The sequence below is a fragment of the Phoca vitulina genome, unplaced genomic scaffold (assembly GCF_004348235.1).
Source record: "Phoca vitulina isolate PV1807 unplaced genomic scaffold, GSC_HSeal_1.0 scaffold29, whole genome shotgun sequence".
NCBI lineage: Eukaryota > Metazoa > Chordata > Mammalia > Carnivora > Phocidae > Phoca > Phoca vitulina.
This window is the reverse complement of record NW_022589732.1, coordinates 14704767-14731614: the sequence shown is the minus strand read 5'-3', so window position 1 is coordinate 14731614 and position 26848 is coordinate 14704767. Positions and strand designations below refer to the sequence as shown.

Below are 26848 nucleotides of genomic sequence, written 5' to 3'. Positions count from 1 at the left end.
AGCCTCCAGGAAAAAAAAGCTGTTAATAGTTTATTAGTTATTTTATTAGTTATATTAGTATTTTTCAAATGTATAACAAAACTTTCATGTACATGTTCAGTACAAATGCATTTAAAATAAATTTTAGGGGCCCCTAGCTGGCTTAGTTGGTGAAGCATGCCCCTCTTGGTCTCAGGGTCATGAGTTTGAGCCCCACATTGGGTGTAGAGATTACTTAAAAATAAAATCTTTAAAAAAATAAAATAAATTTTATAAAATTATATAACATAGTTAAGAGGAACAAAGTGACCCAAAAGCCCAAATTTTTTAAGGAAAATTACACTTTTAAATATTTAAAAATTATAGTTCTTTATATATTTAGGCACACACAGAGAAAGCAAGAGAGCATATGATGAGTGACAGAAGCAGAAAAACATTCACTTTTAGCTCAGAAGGCTGACCTATCGTCTGCATAGTTTTGATAAGGATCAAACAAGTGCTGGTTGCTACATTCTGAAAGGTTTCATGACTGCCTATAGATCTCACCACTAGTTAATATTGAACTTTCACCAGAGAAATCTTGTGAAAGTAGTTTTACTAGTAGAAACTCGAAGAAGATATTTATGATCTAATACTCCCTGCATGTCCCCTTCCCCTTGTTGCACTATAAAACGTCTCAAGAATTCTTTCTTGACTGTTGCCCTCAACAATCCCACAACACATGTGCAGGTGAGCACACTACATTAAAAAATTTTTTGTGTGTAAATGTTTTTTTTTTTTTTTTTAAGATTTTATTTTTATTTATTTGACAGAGAGAGAGGGAACACAAGCAGGGGCAGAGGGAGAAACAGGCTTCCCGCCGAGCAGGGAGCCCGATGTGGGGCTCGATCCCAGGACCCTGGGATCATGACCTGAGCCAAAGGCAGACGCTTAACAACAGAGCCACCCAGGCACCCCTGTGTAAATGTTTTATTATTTTCAGTAGAGATGAACACAGTTTCTATCTTCAGATAATATACAATTTATAGGAAATGGCAAATTGAAAATAATTTCAATACAATGCAAAAAGTACTAACATGGTAGCTCAGGAGAGGTTAGCATGACGGAGAGAGGGGGATCAGGAAGGCTCTCAGATAACCTTTTAAGGAATCCTGAATTGAGGCAAACCAAAGTTAGCATAATGGCCAGAGCAAAAACTTCCAGATAAAAAACTATGTAAGCATTGAAGGCAGGGCACAATTAAGAAATTGTAAATAGAACACCTGGGGCTAACCAGAAAACTAAAGCCTGAATAAAAAGGAGGCTAAGGGAGAAACTAGATAGGGGTTCTCAAGTCTTCCGAAAGACAACAGTAGGCTATTAGTAGTTCAGTTTTCGGGTAATCAAAAGTTATATATGGATTTTCAAATGATGAGCAACTGGCACCCCCAAAACCCCATATTGTTCAATTGTATTTACAATTATAGTTTTATTGTAAATAATACAACTCAAGAACAACCAAAAGAAGAGACAAATAAGGTAAGGTCTGGAAGAGTCCCAAACACAGACTTCATGCCTTCTACCTCTGGAATAGGAGTGCAACACATTCCTGCCAAGTATTTTGTTCATTAACAAGGAACTTTCACTGAGCTTCAGTGTCCAAAGTTTTTACTGGGATCTCATTACAATGACTGAATCACTGGCCGCACAACTGAACTCAATCTCCAAACCCCTTTCCCAGAAGTTAGGCTGGCTCAAAGTCCCAACCCTCTAAACAATCACATGATTTGATCTTCCTGGGTGACCAGCCCCCGACCTGAAGTGACCTAGGGGCTAACCATGAGTCATCCATTAGCATAATGACAGTGATAGCATAGTGCTTCAAGTAGCTGATAAATAACAAAGACATTCTGCACTTGGGAAATTCCAAGGGTTTGAGTTGCTCTGTACCAGGAGCCCAGGGCAAAAAGCAAATTCTTTTTATACAACAGAGAGTGATTCTGTCTGTTCTTCATTAGCTGGTACATGGAGGCCTTCGATCCCCTCATCAAATCTCTCCCATTTAATTTCTGAAGAACATTAGTGAGGGAAATATCATCAAGGCTGCCACAGCCATGTACTAGAAGGAATCTGATAAAAAAAATTTTTTTTTAAAGATTTTATTTATTTGAGAGAGAAAGAATGAAAGAGAGAGAGCACGAGACGGGGGAGGGTCAGAGGGAGAAGCAGACTCCCTGCTGAGCAGAGAGCCCGATGCGGGACTCGATCCTGGGACTCCAGGATCATGACCTGAGCCGAAGGCAGTTGCTTAACCAACTGAGCCACCCAGGTGCCCCAATCTGATAAAATTTTAAGGGAAGATATTATCAACCCACTGTAGATATTAAAATAGCTACATTCTATTCTACCCCAAATCTCTGTTCATTTCAAACTTTTTAATCTTTATCTTCTATCACAATACTGAAACATGGGACTCCCTTAACTGTCACTTGACTTAACTATTTCAACACTTAACACAAAACAAATCTTAGCTTTTGTTTCCTTTGAGGAATGGATCCAGGTTTTGTGGCCCAGTATCTTTTACAACTTAGGGAACTCTCTTTAAGGAAAAGGAAACAAAATTAGATGTGAAGTAAGCATTTATTTAGAATATGAAAAGAAACCACAATAAATTTACAAATTTTTAAAAGCTGACAAATATGACAAACATCATAAATTCCAGAAAGACTGGCATATTTTTATCAACTGCTTGACCAACCTCTATAATGCTCTTATTTTCCTACATTTCTGGCTAAATACTTTTGATTGCCTTTTTATATCAAAATTTTATAATATTAAGAAAATAAAAAGATAGTTCAGTCTTTCTGCTAGTATGTTTGATCAATTTTTATTATTGATAGTTTAGAAAAGTTTTTTATCAGTTTTAAAAGTTATTATTGATAAGGTCATACAGAGTTTTTAGGAATGTTGTCAGATTTAGGAAAACTCCTATTAAGTTTCTTTCATATATGAATTCTAAGATTTAGAAAAATTTTCCAGACTAGCTTCTGACTCCATATGCTTAAACCATGTTTAATGAAATATAAATATATCTGCCTAAATATTTCTGGTACCAGACCCACCGAACATATTTAGATTGCTCTAAGACCCCTGGCCTTACATCTACATATCACAAAGCCATCAGCACAGTGGACAGCAAGAATATTCCTGGAGGGTACCTGGGTGGTACAGTCAATTGAGCGTCTGACTCTTGGTTTCAGCTCAGGTCATGATCAGGGTCCTGTGATCGAGTCCTGTGTCAGCTCTGTGCTCAGTGCGAAGTCGGCTGAAAACTCTCTCTTCTGGAGCACCTGGGTGGTTTAGTCGGTTGGGTGCTGGACTCTTGATTTCAGCTCAGGCTGTTATCTTGGGGTCATGGGATCAGGCCCCAAGTCAGGCTCCACGCTCAGCGAAGAGCCTCTGTTCCTCCCCCTGATCATGTGCTCACTTACTCTCTCAAATAAATAAAATCTTAAAAAAAAAAAAATTCTCTCTACCTCTACCCCTGCCCCAGTGTGCTCATTCACGCTCTCTCTCAAATAAATAAATAAATCTTAAAAAAAAAAAAGAATATTTCTGGAAGTCATAACTATGCCCGAACAGCTAGTAAGAACTTAACAATACACAGAAACAACTGCAAACCATGTACTCCATCTAAATGTAACCCCTTAACCAGATCCCCAAAATGCCTCTGACCACTCTAATGCCACCCAACATGAGGGTATGATAGAGGCAAAGTCAAAGTGAAAGAAACAACAATTTTAATCAGTTAAAATATCTAACTTTTGTAAACTTTACCCCTCCCCCCCCAAAAAATAGTTATGTAAACACACTGCTTGGACTCCTCTCAGGGCCTTGGATGGGTCTATGTGAGGACCCCTGAAACGTGTTAACTGACTACAAATTAAATCCATATCTATTTCCTACCCTAATTTGAAGACCGGTTTCCTATTCCTTTTACCTATTTAGCTATTATCAAAATAATCAGACTTTATTTCCTCAATGACACTTTGCTACTTTAACATATACCATCTATTTTCTAGAACATGATCATTTCTAGCTTCTACCCCAATGAACTTAGACACAATGATACTAAAATTGTCTACTATTCCTCTTTTAAGTGCATCTTAATAGTATTGCAAGCCTTACAATGGCTTTTTATGTACCTCAGGTCAAGGGTAGATACTTTAGACCCCAGTTAATTTTCTTTCAGTTGTAAATATGAAAAAAAAAAAAATCCAATTCAAAATGGCTGAAAAAGTTTCCTCCAATTTCACATAAGACTTAGTCATGAAGCAGGGTAGCTTTTAGGATTGGGTAATATAGGAGCTCAACAAGATCTCTACAGATCCAGGTTCTCTCCATCTTTTCACTCTGCTATATAGTGTTTTGATTTCAAACGCAACTAGCCCTCATATGGTTACAAAGTAGCTCTCACAATTCCAAGCACCCACCTAGACGGAGAACATCCAGAAACAGGGGGGGAAAAACACCTCTCCCAGAAGCTCTTCATCAAACCTCCCCTCATGCCTCAATGACCAAATATGAGTCACCTGCCTATGTCTTAACTAACTAGCCCAAAAAAATGGGACAACCATGATTGGACTGGACTGATAAGGACTTCCTCAACTCACATAGTAGAGGGATGAGCCTACACGCGTGTGCACACACACACACACACACACACACACAGAAGGATCTGCTTCAAGGACAACTGCAGTAATGAATGGTGCTGGGTAAGCTTTTTATTAAGTAAACTAGATAGCTAATTGTAACTAAAATCACAGATTTCAGCTATGACATATATTTAATTATAGGTCAAGACATCTAGATGTCTTCAGATCCATTTGTCTTCAGATCCATTTCAGCTCTCATGTTCTATAAGACAAACAGCATAGTGGTGAAGAGCCTAGGTTGTAAAGTCAGACTGACATTTGTTTGAATACCCATTCAGCCACTTATTTGTTGTAAAATCTTGGTCAAGATACCTTCTCTCTTGAAAATCCAGATGGTAGTAATATTTAATTTACACTGGTATGAGAATCAAATAGGATGATGAATGCAAAATGCTTAGGATTTTAACAAAGCTTCATAGCAAGCACTCAAAAAATTTTAACTAATATTAGTCTATAACATACATAATTATTGTGATTTCTTTTTTTCTTTAAAGATTTATTTATTTGAGAGACAGGGAGAGAGAGAGTGCCAACAGAGGGAGGGGCAGAGGGAGAGAGAATCCTGAGCAGAATTCCCACTGAGCATGGAACCTAATTTGGGGCTCAATTCCAGGACCCTGAGATCACGACCTGAGCCAAAACCAAGAATCGGATGCTTAACTGAATGAGCCACCCAGGTGCCCTGTGATTCCTGCACTACTAATTTAGAATTTGTGATAACTAAAACATTGCTCATTTCCAAACCAGAAAATGATTGATTCTACCTCCTATATACTCTAAATAACAGGCTGAGATATACCTAACACCACCTCTCTCCTAATTCTTCTTTCTCTTGAGTAGGCCTTTCCTCCACCTACAACATAAACACCTCCAACATTCCTTTAGATTTACTCCTCCAAACTCAACCTTACAAAACCAAATTCATTAATTTCTCCCAAATCATGTTGCTTTTACTTTCAAAGATAATAGCATGGCCATTTACCTATAGAGATGCCAAAGATGAAATCTGAAAATCTTCCTGGATGCCCTCTCTCTTCACTGATCAGTCACTAAATCCCATCAATTCAAGCCTCTGAATTATGTTTTGAATCCATCCCCTTGTTCTAAAGTCACCACTACCTCATTATAACAGATCATTATCTTATTCATATCTATGATAAAGAGTTTTCAAATTAGCATACCTGCCACCAGCCTCAACTTCATCCTATATGCTATCAACTGTCTTAGTAAAATGAAAACTAAGCATGTTTGCTTGCTTAAAAACCTTCCACAGATCCGAAATACATCTCATATAAAAAACTAACAACTTTGCCCAGTATATAAGACCTCTCACAATTTGGCTCCAACCTACATGTATAGCTTCTTCTCTTACCACTCCTTGCATGACATACCTAGTGTTTTAACCAGACTATACAATACTTCATCATTCTCCAAATACACTTTACTCACTCATGTTTCTGTGTGTTCATGCAGATCCCTGTAATGGGACATAGGGTAAACTACTCCTTTGTTCATGTTGATTCCTCTGTTCCCAACTAATTTCTATTCACTCTTCAAGTCCCAGCTCAAATATCAGCTCTTTGAGATAGCTTCTTGCATCCCTCACAGCTAGAGTAATCTACTCCTCTTATAAGATTTTATACATAATTTAATCATAGCAGTTATCACACTGCATGATAGCTAGCTACTGCCTGTCTATAATCCTAAAGTGACTGAATTTTTAAGTTTTAGGGTTATATCTTACTAATCTCTACATTTCTGGCATATATAATAAACATTTAATACTAATGTTAACTGAATGAATAAGTAGTAGCAGAATAAGAACTCAAGTCATTAGACTCCACGTTGTAAGCTATTCTACTCAACATTTTACTAGAAACAGTAAGAAATTTAATACTCAAATCTGTCTTCACTGTTAGATTGTGAACTCTATGAATGAAAGAAAACTGTCTGATGCTCTGTATCCAATGTCTAACGTGAAGCTTTATACATAGTTAAGATTAATATTAGTTAAATGAATACATGAATTAATAAGCAAAAGAAAATCTCACTATACTTACAAAATGGGATGATAATTTAATTTGTCTAATGACAACAGGTTAACCAGAAAACCCTTTCATTCAGTTCTGGTCTAATTTCTTTTTTTTTTTTTTTTTTTTCCTGGTCTAATTTCTTAACTATTTAAATATCACATATAGAAATCTTATTTACACAGTAAAACTGAAGGCAAGATTCTACAGTGTGATGGATCTTATTTTAAAAAGAGGTTATAATGTATCTACCAATCAATATCTATTGCTTCAAATTGGCTCATTTCACTCACTCATTTCCCACCTGAACCCTGTGGGTAATTTAACTTAAATCCTATGCCAGGACTTCAATAAATGTCTGATGAACAAATAAACTTTGTGTGTGTCTGTGTGTGTGTGTACAAGAAGACTTTATAAGATCTCAAATTCTTTTCGAAAGTATTAAGAATATAAATAATATATAAAGATACATGCACAGACACAGAATCACAAACACCTACTCCCAAATGAAAATAAAGCCAAATATTTTTTTAAAGATTTTTCTTTATTTATTTGAGAGATTGAGAGAGAGAGAGAGCACAAGCAGGGTTAGGGGCAGAGGGAAAAGCAGACTCCCCACTGAGCAGGGAGCCTGATGAGGGGCTTGATCCTGGGACTCTGGGATCATGACCTGAGCTGAAGGCAGACACTCAACCAACTAAGCCACCCAGGTGCCCCAAATAAAGTCAAATATTTTACTATTATTCATTTACTTCTAGTAATAGTAAGAATATGTATTTCTCTCTAGTATGCCAAGAAAAAGAGTTAAAAATATTAGGGTAGACCCTTCTCTCCTCTTCTTCCAAAATACTCTGTTAAATTAGGAAGTTACACAACATGTTTTAATGCAGTCATCATTTTAGTGATTATATTACAAAGGACCCTCTACTTATAAAATCACCAACAATTGAGAATTTCACACAGATATGGTTATGGATAGTTTAGTTTGTTGGAATTTATGGAAAAGAAACAGACAAGAAAAGAGGCAGAAAATATCTGTGATCATAAACAAATTAGAAAATAAAATAAACCCCAAAATATCAACTCAATGTACATCTTCAAAATGGCTTTTATCAGGGAGCCTGGCTGGCTCAGTTGGTAGAGCATGTGACTCTAGATCTCCGGGTTGTGAGTTCAAGCCCCATGTTGGTTATGGAGCCTACTTAAAATAAAAAATTTCTTAAAAATGAAAATATTTTTTAAAGTGGCTTTTCTCTTCCTTTCTGGTGCTTATCTTTTTCTCTTCCAAATTTTTGCTACCAATCAATTATCTCTTCAAATGGCTTGCAATGAAAGGAACAGATAAAATATACCCTCTTAGGAAAATCAATTAAATTGTTCATGGCAAAACCACAGATCCATAAAGTCATCAAGTTTATTGATTAGTTGATACAAGAGTAGAATATATCTACTAAACCAACTGTCTTTTCAAAATTAACTCTTATTTTAAAAATAAATAAATAAAACTCTTATAAATTAAAAGTTATTTTCAACAAGTATACATAAAATAGAAATAAAAATAGAAAGAAAATAGAAAGAAAAAGGATTATTTAACCCAATTAATTATATCTCCTTGATTCATGTGCAAACTTGGTTAATTTCTACCAAATGTCTGGTCTATACACTAACACCTCCTGAGAAAGGGAATTCATTACCTCCCAAGCAAACATTCGATTTTTCTATTTCTTTACTACTAGAAAGTTTTCCTTTAGTGAGCTAAAATGATTCAATCTATACCATCTACTCATTGGTTCTTCTATCTCTTTACTACTAGAAAGTTTTCCTTTAGTGAGCTAAAATGATTCAATCTATACCATCTACTCATTGGTTCTTCTATCCTAAATAAATAAATAGATCTAATCTCATTTCCACATGAAGAAAGCTCATCAAATGAAGGAGGGTTATCACATATGTCCCGGTTCTCTTTCTTCCAAGTAAAAACTATCCAGGTTTTCAATCCATCTTCATAACATGATTTTAAATTCCTTCAACAATGAAAAAAGGAATGTTTTAGAATCCACTATCTCAATCATGAGTTTCAACATGAGAAATAATACACAGCTAACAAAAGAGCAATACAGAATTACTATCCTCTTAATTTTTGAAACCTAAGGATAGAATACTTTGTTCTTGTATGAGTGGACTGCCATAAATGTCCAGGGAAGCTTGTAACCAATGTTTTATTGTTGATGAAGAAAAAAAAAAAGTAAAGAAGATAGTGAAAGAGTCTCTAAAATACAAGAGGCTACCTCTTTGCCCTCAACTTTATTTTCTTAACACTAAGGCTACACTATTTTATATGTCAATTCCCTTTTCCTGCTAGAAAGTTCACACTTTATAGCAATGTTATTTCATGTGTTTAAAAAAAAGACACCATTTTATTGCAGCTGAAAAATCAGGTCATTGTTCCCAATTTGTTCATGTACTTAGTAAAGTTAAAATATTAAACTAGAAAACAGTTTAAGGAGCTCAGAGTTGGTATGAGTTCAGAGAATATCTAAATAGTGAAACAGTTAATAAAATAAATCAAAGGGGTCAAAAGTCAGTGATGCAAGTATTAGCTAAGCCAAAAAACGACTGAGTATACTTGACTAAACCATTTAACCCTTCTGAGCCTCAGAGTACCCTCATTGGTGAAATGAAGATAAAGAATTAGGATCAGAAGATCTCATATGCTTTGATCTCAGCACCTCTTTATACTTTAAAAAAAGTACTGAGTACTTCAAACAGTTCTCATATACATCCCTGTTTACCACATTAAAACTAAAACAAAATTTTTAAATATTATTTTTTTAAATAATAGAAACATTAAATGTCAACATAAGTAACATTTTATGAAAAATAAAGCTAAACTAAAAAAATTTAGTGAGAAGAGTAACATTGTTTTATAATTATTGTAAATCTCTTTAATGTCTGGCTTAATAGAAGACAGCTAGCTTTTCATATGCTTACCCATTTAATCAATATCGCATATCATGTAACCTCTGGACAACTACTTTATTCGAGAGAAAATGAGAATGAAAGGGACAAACGATGCCTGAGTATAATTTTGAAAATAGTTCTGCCTTCATGGACTCCCTGAAAAAAGTTTAATGAACCCTCCCAAGAAGCTCTGTACCACACTAATCATCTGTAATTCTCAAGATCCGCATGAACCGAGACTGATGACAAGATTTTTTTTTTTAAATGAAAATATACCTAATTTCACTCTGATAGAATGCATCACTATTATGATCCTAAGATATTACAGCGAGATGACCCTTTTTAAGCCAACTATAAAAAGCCATCTTAGAAAGGAAGTATAAGATAAAAACAACAGAATATAGAATACTATTTGTTACTATGGAAATTCCCACAAGGAGGAAAACCTATCTACATAATTTCCCTTGTATTACAATAGTCCTAATACTTGGCATAACAAAGTTACTCTTTTTTAAAATTTTTTTATTTATTTATTTACTGTACCCAATGTGGGGCTCAAACTGATGACCCCAAGATCAAGTCATATGCTCTACCAACTAAGCCAGCCAGGTGCCCCCAAAATTACTCCTTATGTAATAAATATATACAGATCATCTGCTATATATAAAGCACTGTCCTAAGTGGAATAAGGGAAACTAAAGCAGGAAGAACTTTATACTCTTACAGGAGAGATCTGAAGGATTCCAAAAATCAAGACAAAGTAAAAGAAAAAAAAGACATGTTGTAAGATAAAGCAGTATGGTGGTTCATAATCTTAAAAGTATTATGAGATGATGTTAACATAATTATGATTAAACTATTCACAAAGTTTAGGAATATAAGAAAATCCATCTATATTTACTAGCCTATAGTTGTATGTTTTATTCACTGAATTCAAAGTAACACATGTACTTTTCCAGAGAAAAAAATCAAATTTAAGAAATAGAAGCAACTTCAATCTCTAATTTCACACATTCCAATAAAATCATTGTGGGGATAACAACAATGACTTTGGCAAATAGTTACAATAGCACCTACATACTTTCATGCTTCAATCTCATAGCCAGACACAAAAACAGAAGTGATAATAAGACCAGAAAAACTAAGTAAACTAAAATCCTAGGATTAGTGGCTGAATCCTTCGTACTTCACTGAGAAGTATATTTCATTAGCTTGCCATTTTTAACTATAATGGATAGTCATTCAACTGTAGCATCTAAATGAACAGTATACGACATAGTACTTTCTTCCTAATATACAAATTAATTTAGAAGAGTCATCCTTTTCTTTTGTAAAAATAATGAATTCAAGCCTAATTTTTCTTTTATTTGGAAAATTTCAAGATTACATAAAATAATAAAATGTTTCCCTTAATTTGTAAATAATTATGTAACTCATATAGTAATATTATTTACTTGAAAATGTAAAGAAAACTAAAACATAAATTTTGGTAATATACAAGTCCTTTTAAATAATTTTATTTTTCATGCCTATGGAATTATGACAGTTAATAGGATTTACCTATGTCAACCTTAAGAATATCTACTACTTAATTTTAGACTAAATAGAAGTTTCTCTGGCATGTAACTCTAGCAATAGCTTCTACCTTTAAGATAAAATTCAGTACTGAATATAAGTTTATGTTTGAATACTTTCCACTGAGCTCCTCTATCCCCAAAATATGCCCTAAAAATATCAGATCTTCCATACACTTTTTAAAAAGTTCTGTATTCATTTATCCTCTGTATTTGCACAAACAAAACAGGCAAAATAGCACCATCTGGTGGGTATCACCTTAGTTTTAAAATAATTGTCTACATTTACCCTATTAATAGTTCTTTGAAAAAACTGCCTAATAGGGAATCCTTTTAAAGTACTATGAATTAATGGTGAAAAGTAGCTTAATTAGCAACCAAAAGTATACTTTAAAATTGAACCAAGGTTGCAGGATTGTTTCTTATTTATTAAGAAGTTAACTGCTTATGTGATGCCATTAAGGATAAAATCTCCTCAGAACTTAACCCTGTGGTCTCGGCTTAAAAAAGAAGTGTTCATATTCAATACAAAAATAATTTCTATTTTTCATACAATACATCTATACTATTCAATGAAAAGAATGAGATGTGAACATAATAATCTTCACAAAAGATAGTATGGTCTATTACTTACACTTACTTTAAATTTTTTTTTTTAGGTGTGTGTCTAAATTATCAGCTGAAATTAGTAAGACTGATCTCAAGGTTTATTAAAAATAAAAGCTTTCTGTGTACTAACAATGTATTGGATAATGGTCAAAACATAAATTAACTCCCAATTTTAGTGAGCCAAATAAACACGTAACAACTACGGAAAGTAAAAACAAACAGAAGACAAAATCAGAAGAAAGGTTTTTATTTTGATAATTTTCATATCAGGCTTTCTTCCAAGGTGAAATGGAGAAGGAAAGCAGGATCAAAATACTAAGCCAAACAAAAAGGCAACATACTTCTTAGATGCACTTTTATCTACAATGATAAAAATTACAAAATATTTCTTTCTAGTAACTACTGGATAACCACACATTACCTTACACTACGCTCGGCACTGTGTATACAATGGAGAGCAAATACAAACACATAAAAGATACAAACCCATTCTCTCTTTTTTTTAAAGACACATTTACTCAGCGTCATGATCAGACTATTACATTTAGCAATCAACAGCACGGGTGCAAAAAAAAAAAAAAATCTACATTAAAACCCTTTGTTGGAATGCTTTACACTTTCCACAGAACAGAAACTAAAATAACCTGTTATACAATTAGTCACAAATGCAGTCCTCGAGTTTTTTGCCCATACACATGAGTATTGTCTAAAACATGTCTTCTTTGTAGCAGCGAGGCCCTGCCACCACTGTGCTTGGCTGAGTTCATAAATCTGTTGTAACCTGTAGCTTCCCCGTCTCTTCTCTGTCTCTCCTCTCCTGCTAAGCCTTGTCTCCTGGCAGTAATTAAAACCTTCTGCCACTGCCGTAGCTCCTGCTGCTGCTGGAACCGCCACAGCCACCTTGGTTTCGTGGTTTGGCAAAGTATTGGCCTCCACCACCATAGGGGCCAGAGCTTCTGCCTCCAAAATTTCCTCCTTTCATGGGTCCAAAATTTGAGGATTGGTTGTTGTAATTGCCAAAATCATTATAGCTTCCGCCACCCCCAAAGTTGCTTCCATCATTACCAAATCCGTTACAGCCATCCCCACTGCCACCATATCCACCACCACCTCGACTGCCACCAAAGCCACCTCGACCATGGAAGTTCCCTCCACGACCAAAGCTGTCATTCCCACCAAAACCACCTCCACGACCACCACCAAAGTTTCCAGAACCACTTCGACCTCTTTGGCTGGATGAAGCACTAGCCATCTCTTGCTTAGATAGGGCTTTCCTTACTTCACAGTTGTGGCCATTCACAGTATGGTATTTCTGAATGACAATCTTGTCTACAGAGTCATGGTCATCAAATGTTACAAAAGCAAAACCTCTCTTTTTGCCACTGCCTCGGTCAGTCATGATCTCGATCACTTCAATTTTCCCATACTGTTCAAAATAATCTCTTAGATGATGTTCTTCAGTGTCTTCTTTAATGCCACCAACAAAAATCTTTTTCACAGTTAAGTGGGCACCAGGTCTTTGAGAATCTTCTCTTAAGACAGCCCTCTTTGGTTCCACAACTCTTCCATCCACCTTGTGTGGCCTTGTGTTCATGGCTGCATCCACCTCCTCCACAGTGGCATATGTGACAAACCCAAAGCCTCTGGAGCGCTTGGTGTTTGGATCTCTCATTACCACACAGTCCGTACGTGTTCCCCATTGCTCAAAATGGCTCCTCAGACTCTCATCGGTTGTTTCAAAGCTCAAACCTCTGATGAAGAGCTTCCGCAACTGTTCAGGCTCTTTGGGAGACTCTGACTTACACATAACGGTGGTGGGAGGGGAGACTTTAACAATGCTTACTCGGCGGCATCCACGGGAAGAAAGGCCAAACCCATTCTCTTATGGAGCTTACAATGTAGGTGCTGTTTTTCCCACTCTCTGAGCACCTTCCAGATGCACCAATTCTTCCCCATTTTAATTATACTGTTGTTTTCTAATGTAAAGGAACTGAACATCTCAATTTATACAACTTTTACACTAAACATATGCTGACCATTATTAACTTCTGCTTCAACACAGAAGATTTAAAGTTTATCTCTGTTCCTTGCACTAAAGTGACAATAAACTCTTAAGAACAGTATTTTTGGTGAAAAATATCCATAATATATTGAAGTCCTTAAAGTAACAGAAATACTAATGGCTGAACAAGAACACCAGAGAAGGAGGAAGGGAAGGAAGAAATAAGAAGCAAGTAAGTTTATTTGCAGAATCGCCAAAGAACTCAGAGAATACTGGAGACAAGAGCTATGTATCCATATTAAAAAGCAGAGAGATTAAAATAAAAGTCTGCACATAGAAGAATAAAATAACCCCCCCCACACACACACACACACACTACTACTACCCCTCTTCCTTCCCCTTTTCCCAACTCTCCCTCTCCTCCTCCCTACTCCTCCCCTTTCTCTCCCTTACCTGACAATAAATAAATAAGGTGGTAAGAGGACATCAGCATGGGAATAAAGTAATGTTCTAGAATGTTCTAATAATTAACTCTATTTTTAAAAGGATTAAGTTATGGATCAAAATCTTTTCCATATTTTCCCAGAACATTCAATACAAAGAAATCAGAATCATTTTAAATTATCTAACAGTCCTTCTATAAAAAAATCTCAACATTTTGGATTAATGATTTAAAAATTGATTAATGCTTTAAAACTAACTTCATTTTCCTAAAATTCCTGAAGCATCCCTTTCTTAAAATTTAGCTTCCAATTCAAGTAATACTCATTCCATAAGCTACAGACATTCAGTTAGCTTCAACAGCATTAAATAAGCCGATCTATGTACTACGGACAAGCAGAACTGGATATGAAATAGTCACAGGCCTCAAGGAGTTCAGTCTAATACAGATAACACAGACAAATTGTAGTAAAACAGAAGCGAATTTATTAGAGGTAAAGAGGGAGCTTTCTGGAAGAAGCAGCTAAGTTTTGAAGTTACCATAAAATGTTCACCTTTAACCCAGAAGGCTGACCTATAGCTTGCATAATTTCGATAAGGATCAAGTAAGTGCTGGTTGCTACATTCTTAAAGGGTCTCGTGACTGCCTGTATATTTCACCAATAGTTAATACCGAAATGAACGATAAGCACCAGAGAAATCTTGCAGAAGTAGTCTTACAAGTAGAAACTCGAAAAAGATATTTATGATCTAATGCTCCCTGCATGTCCCCTCCCCCCTCGAGCACTGAGCATATAACCACCAGCTTCATAGAGGGCAAGTGCAGCCCTTTCCGCCCCCACGCTACTTAAATAAACTTACTAAGCTGCACTGTAAAATGTCTCAAGAATTCTTTCTTGGCTGTTGCGCTCCCAGATCCCACAACATTTTTGGTGGCCCTGTACGGGGAGTACGGAACAAATTCAAGAGCCTCGATGCGACTTGGTAAGTCATCTTTACCCCAGTCTTTGTTTCGTCCCTGTTCTTTTTCCTTCTTCAGAGATGTCCTGAATAGTATGACCCTTCAGCACATGTCTTCAGAACATGTCTTATTCAAGTGTTCAGGAGAGAGCCTCTTGCCCATGGTGGCTACACTATGGGCAGGGATGGTCCACTGCCACCCAGCTTGATACTAATACCTTGGTCATAATGGCATTGGGCTCAGAAATCAGACTCTCCTAATTTTCCCTGTTCTTTTAATGCATATATTCTTGTCAGGCATAGGACAGCAACATTTGTCGTTAGGATGGCCACCAATCCCAAGACTCCCGTGTAAGGTTTCCTCCTAAATAACCAGGTGTGATCCTCAATGAGCATAAAATCCAAGTTATGTCTGACCGTGTACTTCCTGAAAGAGATAAGAGCTATTACGCAGTTGGGGAACTCACTTGATGGGGGACCTTCCCTTGGGACTGGATCATGGATTGAGCTCACGACAAGTTGCTTGGTTTAGATAGGGGTTCCATACTTTATTTCTAATACTATATCCAGAGGCTTTCAAATGGTATTATTATTGGTTGCCAAATATATTGGCTCACCCAAAATGGAAAGAGGCAGCCCCAATCTCTGCAGCGATTCAGTCCATTTACCAGCATCTGTTGTAGTCTAGAATGCAATGGGGAAGCAAAGGGATGTCAACATCCCTTCTTAGGTAGTACAAAGGTACCAAACCAGTCAAGAAAGAAAAATGCCTCCCACCACTGTGAACCCCAGGAACCTTTGGCAATATTCCTGATGGGATGCCATTCAAAGCCAAGGGGGATTTTGGTAATGGACTCCTAGGTAGTTAATGTACTCTCCTCATTTTGTATGAATTGACTATGGGATCAACTTCCTCAATCCCAAAGGATTTCCTTTGGTTGTCTCCTAACATACTGAAATCAATTTGGACAACGGGATTTAAAGAAGTGCCTCATCTTCTTCTATAATAATGCCTGGCCTCAATAGTCTCTGGAGGCTGATTTTATTTTTTTTTATTTATTTTTTTATTATTATGTTATGTTAATCACCATATGTTACATCATTAGTTTTTGATGTAGTGTAGAGGATGATTTTAAAAAAAAGGTCCATTAATGGGTTCTTAAGCTTCAATACTATTTAGCAATTAGACTTTTTTTTGTAAGCGTCAAGGAAAATGGACCAAAATCTCATAAGGTCAGGCCTTTATGGCCCTGTACCAAAACACTGATCTGTCCTATAGTCCTCTAGGGGGCCTAAGGACACCCCTCTCCTTACCCTCTACCCCTCAACCCACCATCAGCTCAGTGCCTCAAGCCCTTCTACTGTTAATCTACACCCTCACCTGTGTTCTCTCCTGTTCGCTATGTGCACCCTCCCTTTGTCTCTCTGGTAAACAGGCTGCTGCCAACATCCTGTACATGAGTCTCTCTGCTTTTCCTGAGTCACTTGTCTTCTCTTTCTTTGCTTCTTCTTTTGTGTGCCAGATCTGAAACATATCTTGACAGGACTGGATGAATGTTGTCTGACTCTTGTTGTATGTGGGGTTTTCGCCATCATTTGTTTCCCAGATTAATGGCTATGATAATTGGAGCCAATTGTCTGGTTAGTGTGCTTCAGGATGGGGACTCTAAGGAATATTCCCAAGCAGCTGCTGAAACCCATTCTATTTCGTGGACTCCCCAACAACTGTGTAACTTAACCATCGCCTTGATAGACTCTATGTGGCTGGGATAACAAAACTGCTCCTTAAAAGTCAGAGCGTACCCAACTCCATGGGATTAGCTATGAACTTGTACAGAAAATTGATAGCCCCACTTTCCTTTTTTTAAAAAGATTTATTTATTTATTTTTAAAGAGAGAAGGAGAGAAAGAGAGCGAGTGTGCGAGCAGGGGGAGGGGCAGAGAGAGAGAGAGAGAGCCCTCAAGCAAACTCCCCACTGAGTGTGGAACCCAACACAGCTCCATCCCAGGACCCTGAGATCATGACCTGAGCCAACATCAACAGACAGATGCTTAACAGACTAAGACACCCAGGTGCTTAGTGGTGCCCTACTTTCCTTTTAATTAGATTGGAGAATCCACATGAGGATGCCCTAATCTCCTCAAGACAAGTCATCTTCTACTTGCCAGCAATTCCTCATAATTAGGATAGTGCTAAGGCTAGACATGAGGTAAAGAAAGCTTCTTAATGGTTTTATTCCTTGTCCTGGGAGCCACCTCTCTTGATGTAAAAATTACAAACAGAAGCGTTAGCCAAGCATACAGAAGCCACCTTTAACGAAACCCAACATGAAGTCACCCACAAATTTGAAAAGTGGCACTCCAAAACCTAATGGCCCTTGATATCCTGACTGCAAATCAGGAAGGAAGTTATTATGCTAATATTAAGACTAAATGTTGTATATGTATCCCAGATGACTCTGCTAATGTAATCCAAATTTTTAGCTCATACACATGCAAATTAAGGCAATGTCTAACTCTTAGTTCTCCGAATGATTAGTTTTTAATTGGGAGGTAGACTATGGTGTACCTTAAAGAGTCTTCCTATCACACTTCTTATTTTTATTATATTAATCCTAAAGTGTTGTCACTTTCGTTTTGTTCTATTATCAAGATACATGCAAGCAGTTTCTGACTCCTTCATCCAGCCAACAGATGATCCTTACTACTCAAAACAAATTCACCCCAATGTCCACGCTGAATTCTATAGCAATGGCCTTCCATGGTGGTTACTTGTAGAGACAGATAGTAACCAATTTCAGTCCATAGGTAGGAACATTTCTATGACCCCTGTCAGCTTGAAGAAGTTACAGAAGATGAGCCTTTTGCCCTTCAACAACCTTAAAGATTTAAGGACCAAAAATTGGTCAGGGGGGAAACGATGAAGGATAGAAGCAGGAAAATGTTCACCTTTAGCCCAGAAGGCTGACCTACAGCCTGCATAATTTCAATAAGGATCAAATATGTGCTGGCTGCTACATTTAAGATTTTATTTTTAAGTAATCTCTACACCCAACGTGGAGATCAAACTCACAACCCAGAGATCAAGAGTCCCACACTCCACCAGCTGAGCCAGCTAGATACCCATTCTTAAAAGGCTGCTACATTCTTTTTCTTTTTTTTTTTTAAGGTTTTTATTTATTTATTTGATAGAGAGACAGCGAGAGCAGGAACACAAGCAGGAGTGGCAGAGGGAGAAGCAGGCTTCCCGCTGAGCAGGGAGCCTGATGCGGGGCTTGATCCCAGGACACTGGGATCATGACCTGAGCTGGAGGCAGACGCTTAACGACTGAGCCACCCAGGCGTCCCAGGGCTGCTACATTCTTAAAGGGTCTCATGAATGCCTGTATATTTCACCAATAGTTAATATCGAACTGAATGCTAAGCACCAGAGAGATCTTGCAAAAGTAATTTTATAAGTAGAAATTCGAAGAAAACATCTATGATCTAATACTCCTTGCACGTTCCCTCCCCCTTGAGCACTAAGCATATAATTACCAGCTTCATACAGCAAAAGTGCAAACCGCCAGCTTCATACAGCAAAAGTGGACCCCTTCTGCCCATGGGTCCTGTTCCTGTGCTACTTAAATAAACTTACTAAGTTGCACCATACAACATGTCAAGAATTCTTTCTCGGGTGTTGCACTCCACAATCCAGCAACACTTCTAAGGGGAATAGAAAGGGTCTATCAGTGGATTACTTTGTAGTGCTGATCAGGATTCTTTGCTAATAATTTCCTTCTTTCCATTCCCTGTCTGCTTTAAAAAACCCTTCCTTTCCTGCAGCTCAATGGGGCTCCTTTCTATTGCCAGATATGAGATAGGGAAACTAAGGCACCCCATGAAAAACTGCATCCCCCCATCCCCGCTCATTTTCCTGCTTCTATTTTTGCTAGGACCTACACCCTTGCTTTACACACATCTTATAGAAGAGATAATGTATGTCCTCCTTGTAGAGATAAAGGATTTAATAATTTCTTTGGAGTCTTCCAACACACTACATAACATCTAAGGAGTGACCAGGCGGGGTCATCATGAACTTTCCAAGACCACTGACTCATCAAGACCCTGACTCCAGGGCATAAGTGATTTATGGAGGACACCTAAACACTTCTCTGTTCCTGGATTACTGAGAAGATAAGAGGCACCAGACTACCATCCTCAATAAAAACTCCAGGTCCCAAGCAAAGACAAGACTCACTCTTCTTTCTTTTCTGAGTCTTCCTGATACTCTGTCTGTATCTACCCTCTATGTCTTCAATAAATTCTGCTCTCACTTCCTCTCGGCTTGTGTTTAATTTCTATCCTCCATGAACCCATGGACCCTCTTGGCTGGTCCTTGGATCCAGCCAGTCTTCATGAGATGGGATGCTGCCAGATTCATAAATCATCAAATAAAGGCAAGTTGATCTTTAAACTTACTCAGATAAATTTTTTTTTTTAACAGAGATTAAAGTTTTCCAGATAAAGATCTGAATCTTGAAAAGGATTTGGAGTGGTGAGAGACCTACAAGGAGGAGGTTTTTAGAGGGACAAATACATGTACAAATACGTAGACAAGAGGGACGTGTTCAATGAACTGCAAAAAGATGCCAGAACTAGAGATTAAAAAGCAAAGAAAGTTCTTTAGGTTTCATTATGCAGAGAAGTCATTAAAAGGTTTTAAACCTGGAAGAAACAAGATCAGATTTTCAATTTACAAAAATTATAATAGGCCAAATATAAATAATGTACATATTTGTGTGTCCCCACACTTGAGAACTAGTTAGATGATTCACATGAATTATGTTATATTAACAATACAAAGGGTGACAAAAGAGCCAAAGAGCTACAACTGATTTGAGTACTCTTGATTCAACACATACACTGTGACCTTGAACAAGTACGTTAAATTTCTAGTACCCTATTCTTCATATGAGGAAACATTACTATTACTTCAAGAGAGGTCATGACAATAAAGGATAGAATACTTAATAACGGGGTAACTAGGTAACCTGTATTCAAACTAAAAATCCACAGTGTGAAAATAAAGAACAAATCTGCTGCTTTTCTGAAAGGGCATCAATTCAAAATGCAACGTTTCCATAATGCATATATTGGGAAAATGACTACGATTTGGTAAAATGCAAAGAACAATGGACTAAACAGAAAACCCAGTAATGGTCTTTTCCTTGCCAATTATGATTTCTATGCCTCAGCTTATTCAGTACTAAAATTAAAGGAATGATACTAAATGTTTTCTAAAGCTGAGAACATTTAAGAACCTGAGGGACATTTTCATTACTGCTATAAGAGAAGAATGGCATAACCTAAAACATTAATACCTTATGAATAATTTTGTGGATGGGAAATGGAATCATTCATTTTAATCAATCATTCGTGATAAAACACAACTTTACCACCAAAAAAAAATTGTACATAAAAAGGCCATAAGCAGAGAGACATAGAATCATAAAACCCAAAGTCTTTAAAAAAATTTTTTCTAAATGAAAGTCCAACAGATTGACAGAAAGCTGCATGCTAAGTCATCCTGGAATTACACCTGTATAATGGCTTTATTTATTCTGCCATACAAATGCGGACATCAGGGGATGATGACTAATAACGATGGTAATGCTGCCAACAATACCAGTATCAAAGTCAAGGGCAAGATCCCCAGAATCCAACAGAAACTTACAGTCTTACTGATAAACTTTGTTTTACAGTATCAATAAATCACTCCAGACAGAACAAAGACAGGTAATAGACCTACACTTTCACATAGGGGTTTCCCAGTGTAACCTGAAATTAGCAATAAAAAGAAGTGCTTCATCTCATACAATATTCGTTTTTCCAAGTTACTAACAATGGGTTTACAAGGTTAATTTATTACAGTTTTAAAAAAAATACTTGATTTATGCAGGCCCAAGTAAAATGATTATGGAAACATATATGTAACTTTAGAGTAACTTTTACAGACCACAAATCTAAGAACAACAAAAGATTCCCTCCATTATACAAATTAATGGAAGACAATGAAACATTGATACACATTAAGTTCTCAATCAAGTCAATCAACAAATATAATGGCCAACTGAGTCCTGGAAACACAAATGACAGTTTCTACCCCTAAAAAATGTTTAATCACCTTCAAATATCTGATGAGATGTCCTATAGAAAACATAATAAATTTATAATATGCTTACAGGCTTCCAGTTATGGAATAAATAAGTCATGGGAATAAAAGGTACAGCATAGGGCACCTGGGTAGCTCAGTTGGTTAAGCAACTGCCTTAGGCTCAGGTCATGATGCTAGAGACCCAGGATTGAGTCCCTCATCTGGCTCCCTGCTCAGCAGGGAGTCTGCTTCTCCCTCTGACCCTCCCCCCTCTCATGCTCTCTCTCTCTCATAAAAAAAATAAATAAATAAACTAAAATTAAAAAAATTTTTTAATTAAAAAAAGGTACAGCATAGGGAATTTATTCAATGGTACTGTAATAAGGTTATATGGTGACAGATGGTAGCTACACTTATGATGAGTATAGGAAAACATATAGTTATCCAATCACTATGCTGTACACCTGAAACTAATATAATATTGTATGTCAACTATACTCAAATAAAAACATTAAATAATAAATTTATACTATGCTAACTCCTGAGGGCATAATTAGAATCAACAAGGGAAATAAGAAACATGCAAATGATAACAATGACAGTTAAAAGTAATATGAAAGTCTTGAAGAGAGGCTGAAAATTACCAATGTCTCAGGAATATTGTAAAATTAGATACTACTATAATCTTTAAGGAACTGCAAATTATTACTATTATTTTCCAAGTTTCACATTAACAAGAAAAGCTTTGCAGAGAAATGAAAAGCATAAATATATATAAACATTATGAAAGTTAAGGCAGAGCTTTCTACTTAAAAAGTTCTTCACATGCAAGATAAATGGAACTTTGGTAGTTTGGCTATTACAAACTGATTAGAAGATCCCTAAATTAGAATATTTTAATTATACAATTACCTACTAATATTAAACATTCTTACATATAGTAAGTACTAGGATGACAGGCCATCTTGCTTTTTCCAGAGATGATTCAATTCTACTTTTATTCTTTCTTCAAGATGGACTGAACTCAGTTGTTCCTTTCATCAATGGCTAATCTATACATACTCTGTGCGCAGGAGTTAATATTCTTATATTATGGAGAAGATCTAATCCTACCTTTGTTAAGTGACTCAGTAAAATAATTCTAAACAAGTTACTGAGTAACAATTTATAGTAGCCTAAAATAAAATCTCCAAAAGTACTAAGACTTTAAACTCCCCCCCCAAAAAACTATACCATAATGATGTTTTCAGGAGGCAGTAGAAATGTGATTAGCTTCCCCATCGTGATCCCCTAAAAATATACAGCATCTCTTTTCAAATATAAAGCATGAACCAAAGCAGCAGTTTATACTGTATACCATTCTTCTGAATGTATTTTTCTACCTTCCCTGGTTTAGAGACAGTAAATAATTTTGTTTCCTTTTAAAGTTGTCCTGCTGGGTTGCTAAGGATGAAACTGAGGAAGAGGCTGAAAATTATATCCAGAAAGAAAGGGCTTCCTGATGATGTTCCTGAAGCACTGAATTAACCAACCTTTACCTCCAGATTTATTGTGTTAAATAATAAAATTTTCCGTTTATAGATTAAGTCATTTTGTTTTGGGTATCTGTTACTTATATAACCAAAGGCACAAATAGTATAAACATCTCCCAACTTTGGAGAGAATTAGCCAACTTTGGAGAGAATTAGTTCTGGAAAAGTTTATGCTCTCATCTACCACATATTTTAAAAGAGAAAAAAATTCTAATTAAAATAACCTAAAATAGACATTTAAAAAAATTCTCTCAGAATCCAGACTAAGGGGGCAGTCACACAAATTATTCCAAACTTAATCACCAACACCAGCTGCCTACTAGAATTAGAGGTACTTATATACAAAGTCAATCCAAACGTTAGAGAAAAAACAGAAACTTGTTTGCTCTCTACTAAGGAAACTTAGGTTGATGATATTTAAGGAATAATGAGAGAAGCACTTAACTAAGGATTCTGATTTTCATAAGGAGCCTGCTGTTAAATTTGATTATATTCATGAAGACAAAACTTGGAAAACAAAACTGTTTCATTAATCATCAACCTTGTAGTAAAACCCAAACAACCAAAATTACTGTAAATAAACCCACTTAATGGTAAAATACATGAATAAACATATGAATTGAAAACATCATAGATACTCTGCAGACTAAAATAGTCTTTAAGTATTCACAAATATTTACTAAATTTCTACTAGGGGTCAGGCACTGAGGATACAAAGATGAACCTTGTGCTCAAAGTACTGAGTCTGAAGGAAGGTAAGCAAAAAATAAATAAAAGTAGAAGTAGTTATTCACATGCCAGGCATCATGGAATTCTCTATATGTATATTACTTAATCCCCACAATAATTCTATAAGGTTAAGTGTCATCATTCTCATAATTTAGGTGAAGAAATATTTTAAAGGAATAAGTAACTAACCCAAAGTCTCACAACTAGTCATTATCAAAACCAGGATTTTAATTCTGGTCTGCCTGATGGTTTGCACCAAACTAATCCCAGAGTACAGAAGAGTGTACAATAGAGAAAGCTACCAGAAAGAATTAATATCTGAGTTAAGCCTTAAAAGATGAGTAGGGGTGGGGCGCCTGGGTGGCTCAGTCAGTTAAGTAACCAACTCTTGGTTACTACTGGTTTCGGCTCAGGTCACAATCTCAGGGTCCTGGGATAAAGCCGAGAGTTGGGCTCTGCACTCAGCGGGGAGCCTGCTTGTGGATTCTCTTTCCCTCTGCCCCTCCCCTTGCTCGTGCCTGTTCTCTCTCTCTCTAATAAATAAATCTTTAAAAAAAATAAAAATGTTTTACACTATAGCCACTACTGATCCATATGACCAAGTGATTCCCAGAGTATAGTATGTGCACCACTGGTGATACTTGAGACAATTTCTTCTTTAAAGATTTTATTTATTTATTTGACAGAGAGAGACACAGCGAGAGAGGGAACACAGGCAGGGGGAGCGGGAGAGGGAGAAGCAGGCTTCCCGCTGAGCAGGGAGCCCGATGCGGGGCTCGATCCCAGGACCCTGGGATCATGACCTGAGCCGAAGGCAGACGCTTAACGACTGAGCCACCCAGGCGCCCCGAGACTATTTTTTTTTTAATTTCCTATTTTGAAATAATTTCTAGCTTATCAAAAAAATGCAAAAATTGTACTAACTCCTGTATACTCATCACCTAAATTTACTTAACATTATAATACGGTTTGACTTATCTCTCACTAAATATTACTATTATTACTCATAGTTATTGCTGAACCATTTGAGTACACTGCAGACATCAACACTCTTTACCCCCAAGTATCTGTGTGTTATGTTCTAAAAATAAGACTACTGTCTTTCATAACCACAGTACATTTGTTAATTCAGGATATTTAACACTGCTACAGTACTATAATCTACAACCCGTACACAATTTTGCCAAGTGTTCCAACAATGTACTTTAAAATACCCCTCCTTCCCTCCCAGGATACAATGCAGGATCACGTATTACATTTACTTGTTACGTTTCTTTGATTTCTCTCAACCTAGAAAAGTTTCTCAGTCTTTATCTTTCACAACAGTGACTCTTTTCAAGAATAAAGGCCAGCTGTTTTGTTGAATTTGGGTCTGATGTCTCCCTCACAATCAGATTCATGCATTTTTGTAGGCACTACACATGTGATATTCTGTCTTTCTCTGTGCATCGCATCAGGAAGCACATGATGTCAACTAGTACTCAAGACAATACTGAGGGGCAAACATTTTTTCTTTTAATAGTTCTATAATCAAATGTATAAAACTCATAATTTCACGAGTATTAACAAGATGAGGCTAATTTTTTAAGTTAACATTAAGAAAACTTTAAGTAATACAGTTAACATTGGAAAGCACTACTACTATACATGTGACACGTTAAGTTAAACCAAATTCAAAATGACCTGGACTTAAAAGTAGCCAATAATAATATAAAGAAGTTCACTCCAGATTTCTTCCAAAGACTAATGGGAGATGGGTTAGTTATCTTTAAAGACTGAAAAGGTAACTGTTTAGAAGATAAAAACTAGGGGTATCTGGGTGGCTCGGTCAGTCACTTGAGCATCTGACTCTTGGTTTCAGCTCAGGTCATGATCTCAGGGACTCCGTCCCTCCTCGGCTCTGCGCTGAAGCTCAGCACAGAGTGGGCTTGAGATTCTGTCCCCCTCACTCTCCCTCACCCTCTACTCCTCCTACCCCCTTGTTCTCTCTCAGAAAGAAACAAAACACACAAACTCTAATAACCCCCAGGAAAATATTTACATATTGATCCAAAGTTTTTACTGACAAAAAAATATTATTACTATTTCAAGGACATAATATATGCTTTAAAGATAACAAAGGATGGATTTGTTATATTAATAAAACTAGTTCAATTCTATTCTTTTATTTTCTTTTATTTTTTTTTAAAGATTTTATTTATTTGACAGAGAGAGACACAGCGAAAGAGGGAACACAAGCAGGGGGAGTGGGAGTGGGAGAGGGAGAAGCAGGCTTCCCGCTGAGCAGGGAGCCCGATGCAAGACTCTATCCCAGGACCCTGGGATCATGACCTGAGCCAAAGGCAGATGTTTAACGACTGCGCCACCCAGGTGCCCCAATTCTATTCTTTTAAATAATATCTGAGGTGGGCGCCTGGGTGGCTCAGTTGGTTAAGCGACTGCCTTCGGCTCAGGTCATGATCCTGGAGTTCCGGGATCGAGTCCCGCATCGGGCTCCCTGCTCAGCAGGGAGTCTGCTTCTCCCTCTCCCGCTCCCCCCTCTTGTGCTCTCTCTCTCTCACTCTCTCTCTCAAATAAATAAATAAAATCTTTGAAAAAATTAAAAAATTAAAAAAAAAAAAATATCTGAGGGGCGCCTGGGTGGCTCAGATGGTTAAGCATCTGCCTTCGGCTCAGGTCATGATCCCAGGGTTCTGGGATCGAGCCCCAAATCGGGCTCCCTGCTCGGCGGGAAGCCTGCTTCTCCCTCTCCCACTGCTCCTGCTTGTGTTCTTGCTCTACCTCTCTCTCTTTGTCAAAATAAATTAAAAAAAAAAAAAGATTTTAAATAATATCTGATCTAAATTCAGTCAAGGTCAACAAATATAAAAATGAATAAAATGAATTTCTTTGTGCCACCATAATGCATGCCTGTGTTTGCGTAAACATTACACTTTAACAGAATAATAAATATGTTTAGTATTAATGAAAGGTTCAAAGATAATTATCCTACAGAATTGTTTAAAAACTTATTCATGCAAGATCTTAACAACGACATTCAGTCCTACTTAGTAAGTAAAATAGTTAAATTTTTTTTTACATTTGTATTTTTTATTATGCTCATATAGTTAAATTTTTATAAATTCAAAGAGCACATATACTTTAGTGCTTTCCTATCTTCATTACTTATATTTTAGTCCCTAGTTATGGTTGATGTCAGTT

At 36.6% G+C, this 26848-nt stretch overlaps 2 protein-coding genes across 4 annotated transcripts in view; both read right to left on the bottom strand.

The window, feature by feature from the left end:
- The window catches only part of ADK (adenosine kinase), a 506764-nt gene that overhangs the window by 408117 nt on the left and 71799 nt on the right, over window positions 1–26848 (bottom strand). The gene's annotated exons all lie outside the window — the stretch shown is intronic.
- Window positions 11174–14191, bottom strand: LOC116644248 (heterogeneous nuclear ribonucleoprotein A1-like). The gene has a single exon (XM_032423650.1). It carries the CDS (start codon window positions 13652–13654, stop codon window positions 12692–12694), a length of 963 nt encoding a protein of 320 aa, XP_032279541.1. The 5' UTR covers window positions 13655–14191; the 3' UTR covers window positions 11174–12691.

Bases quoted from the DNA above. Each gene is read 5' to 3' on its own strand.
- LOC116644248 (XM_032423650.1), bottom strand. From the start codon at position 13,654: ATGTGTAAGTCAGAGTCTCCCAAAGAGCCTGAACAGTTGCGGAAGCTC.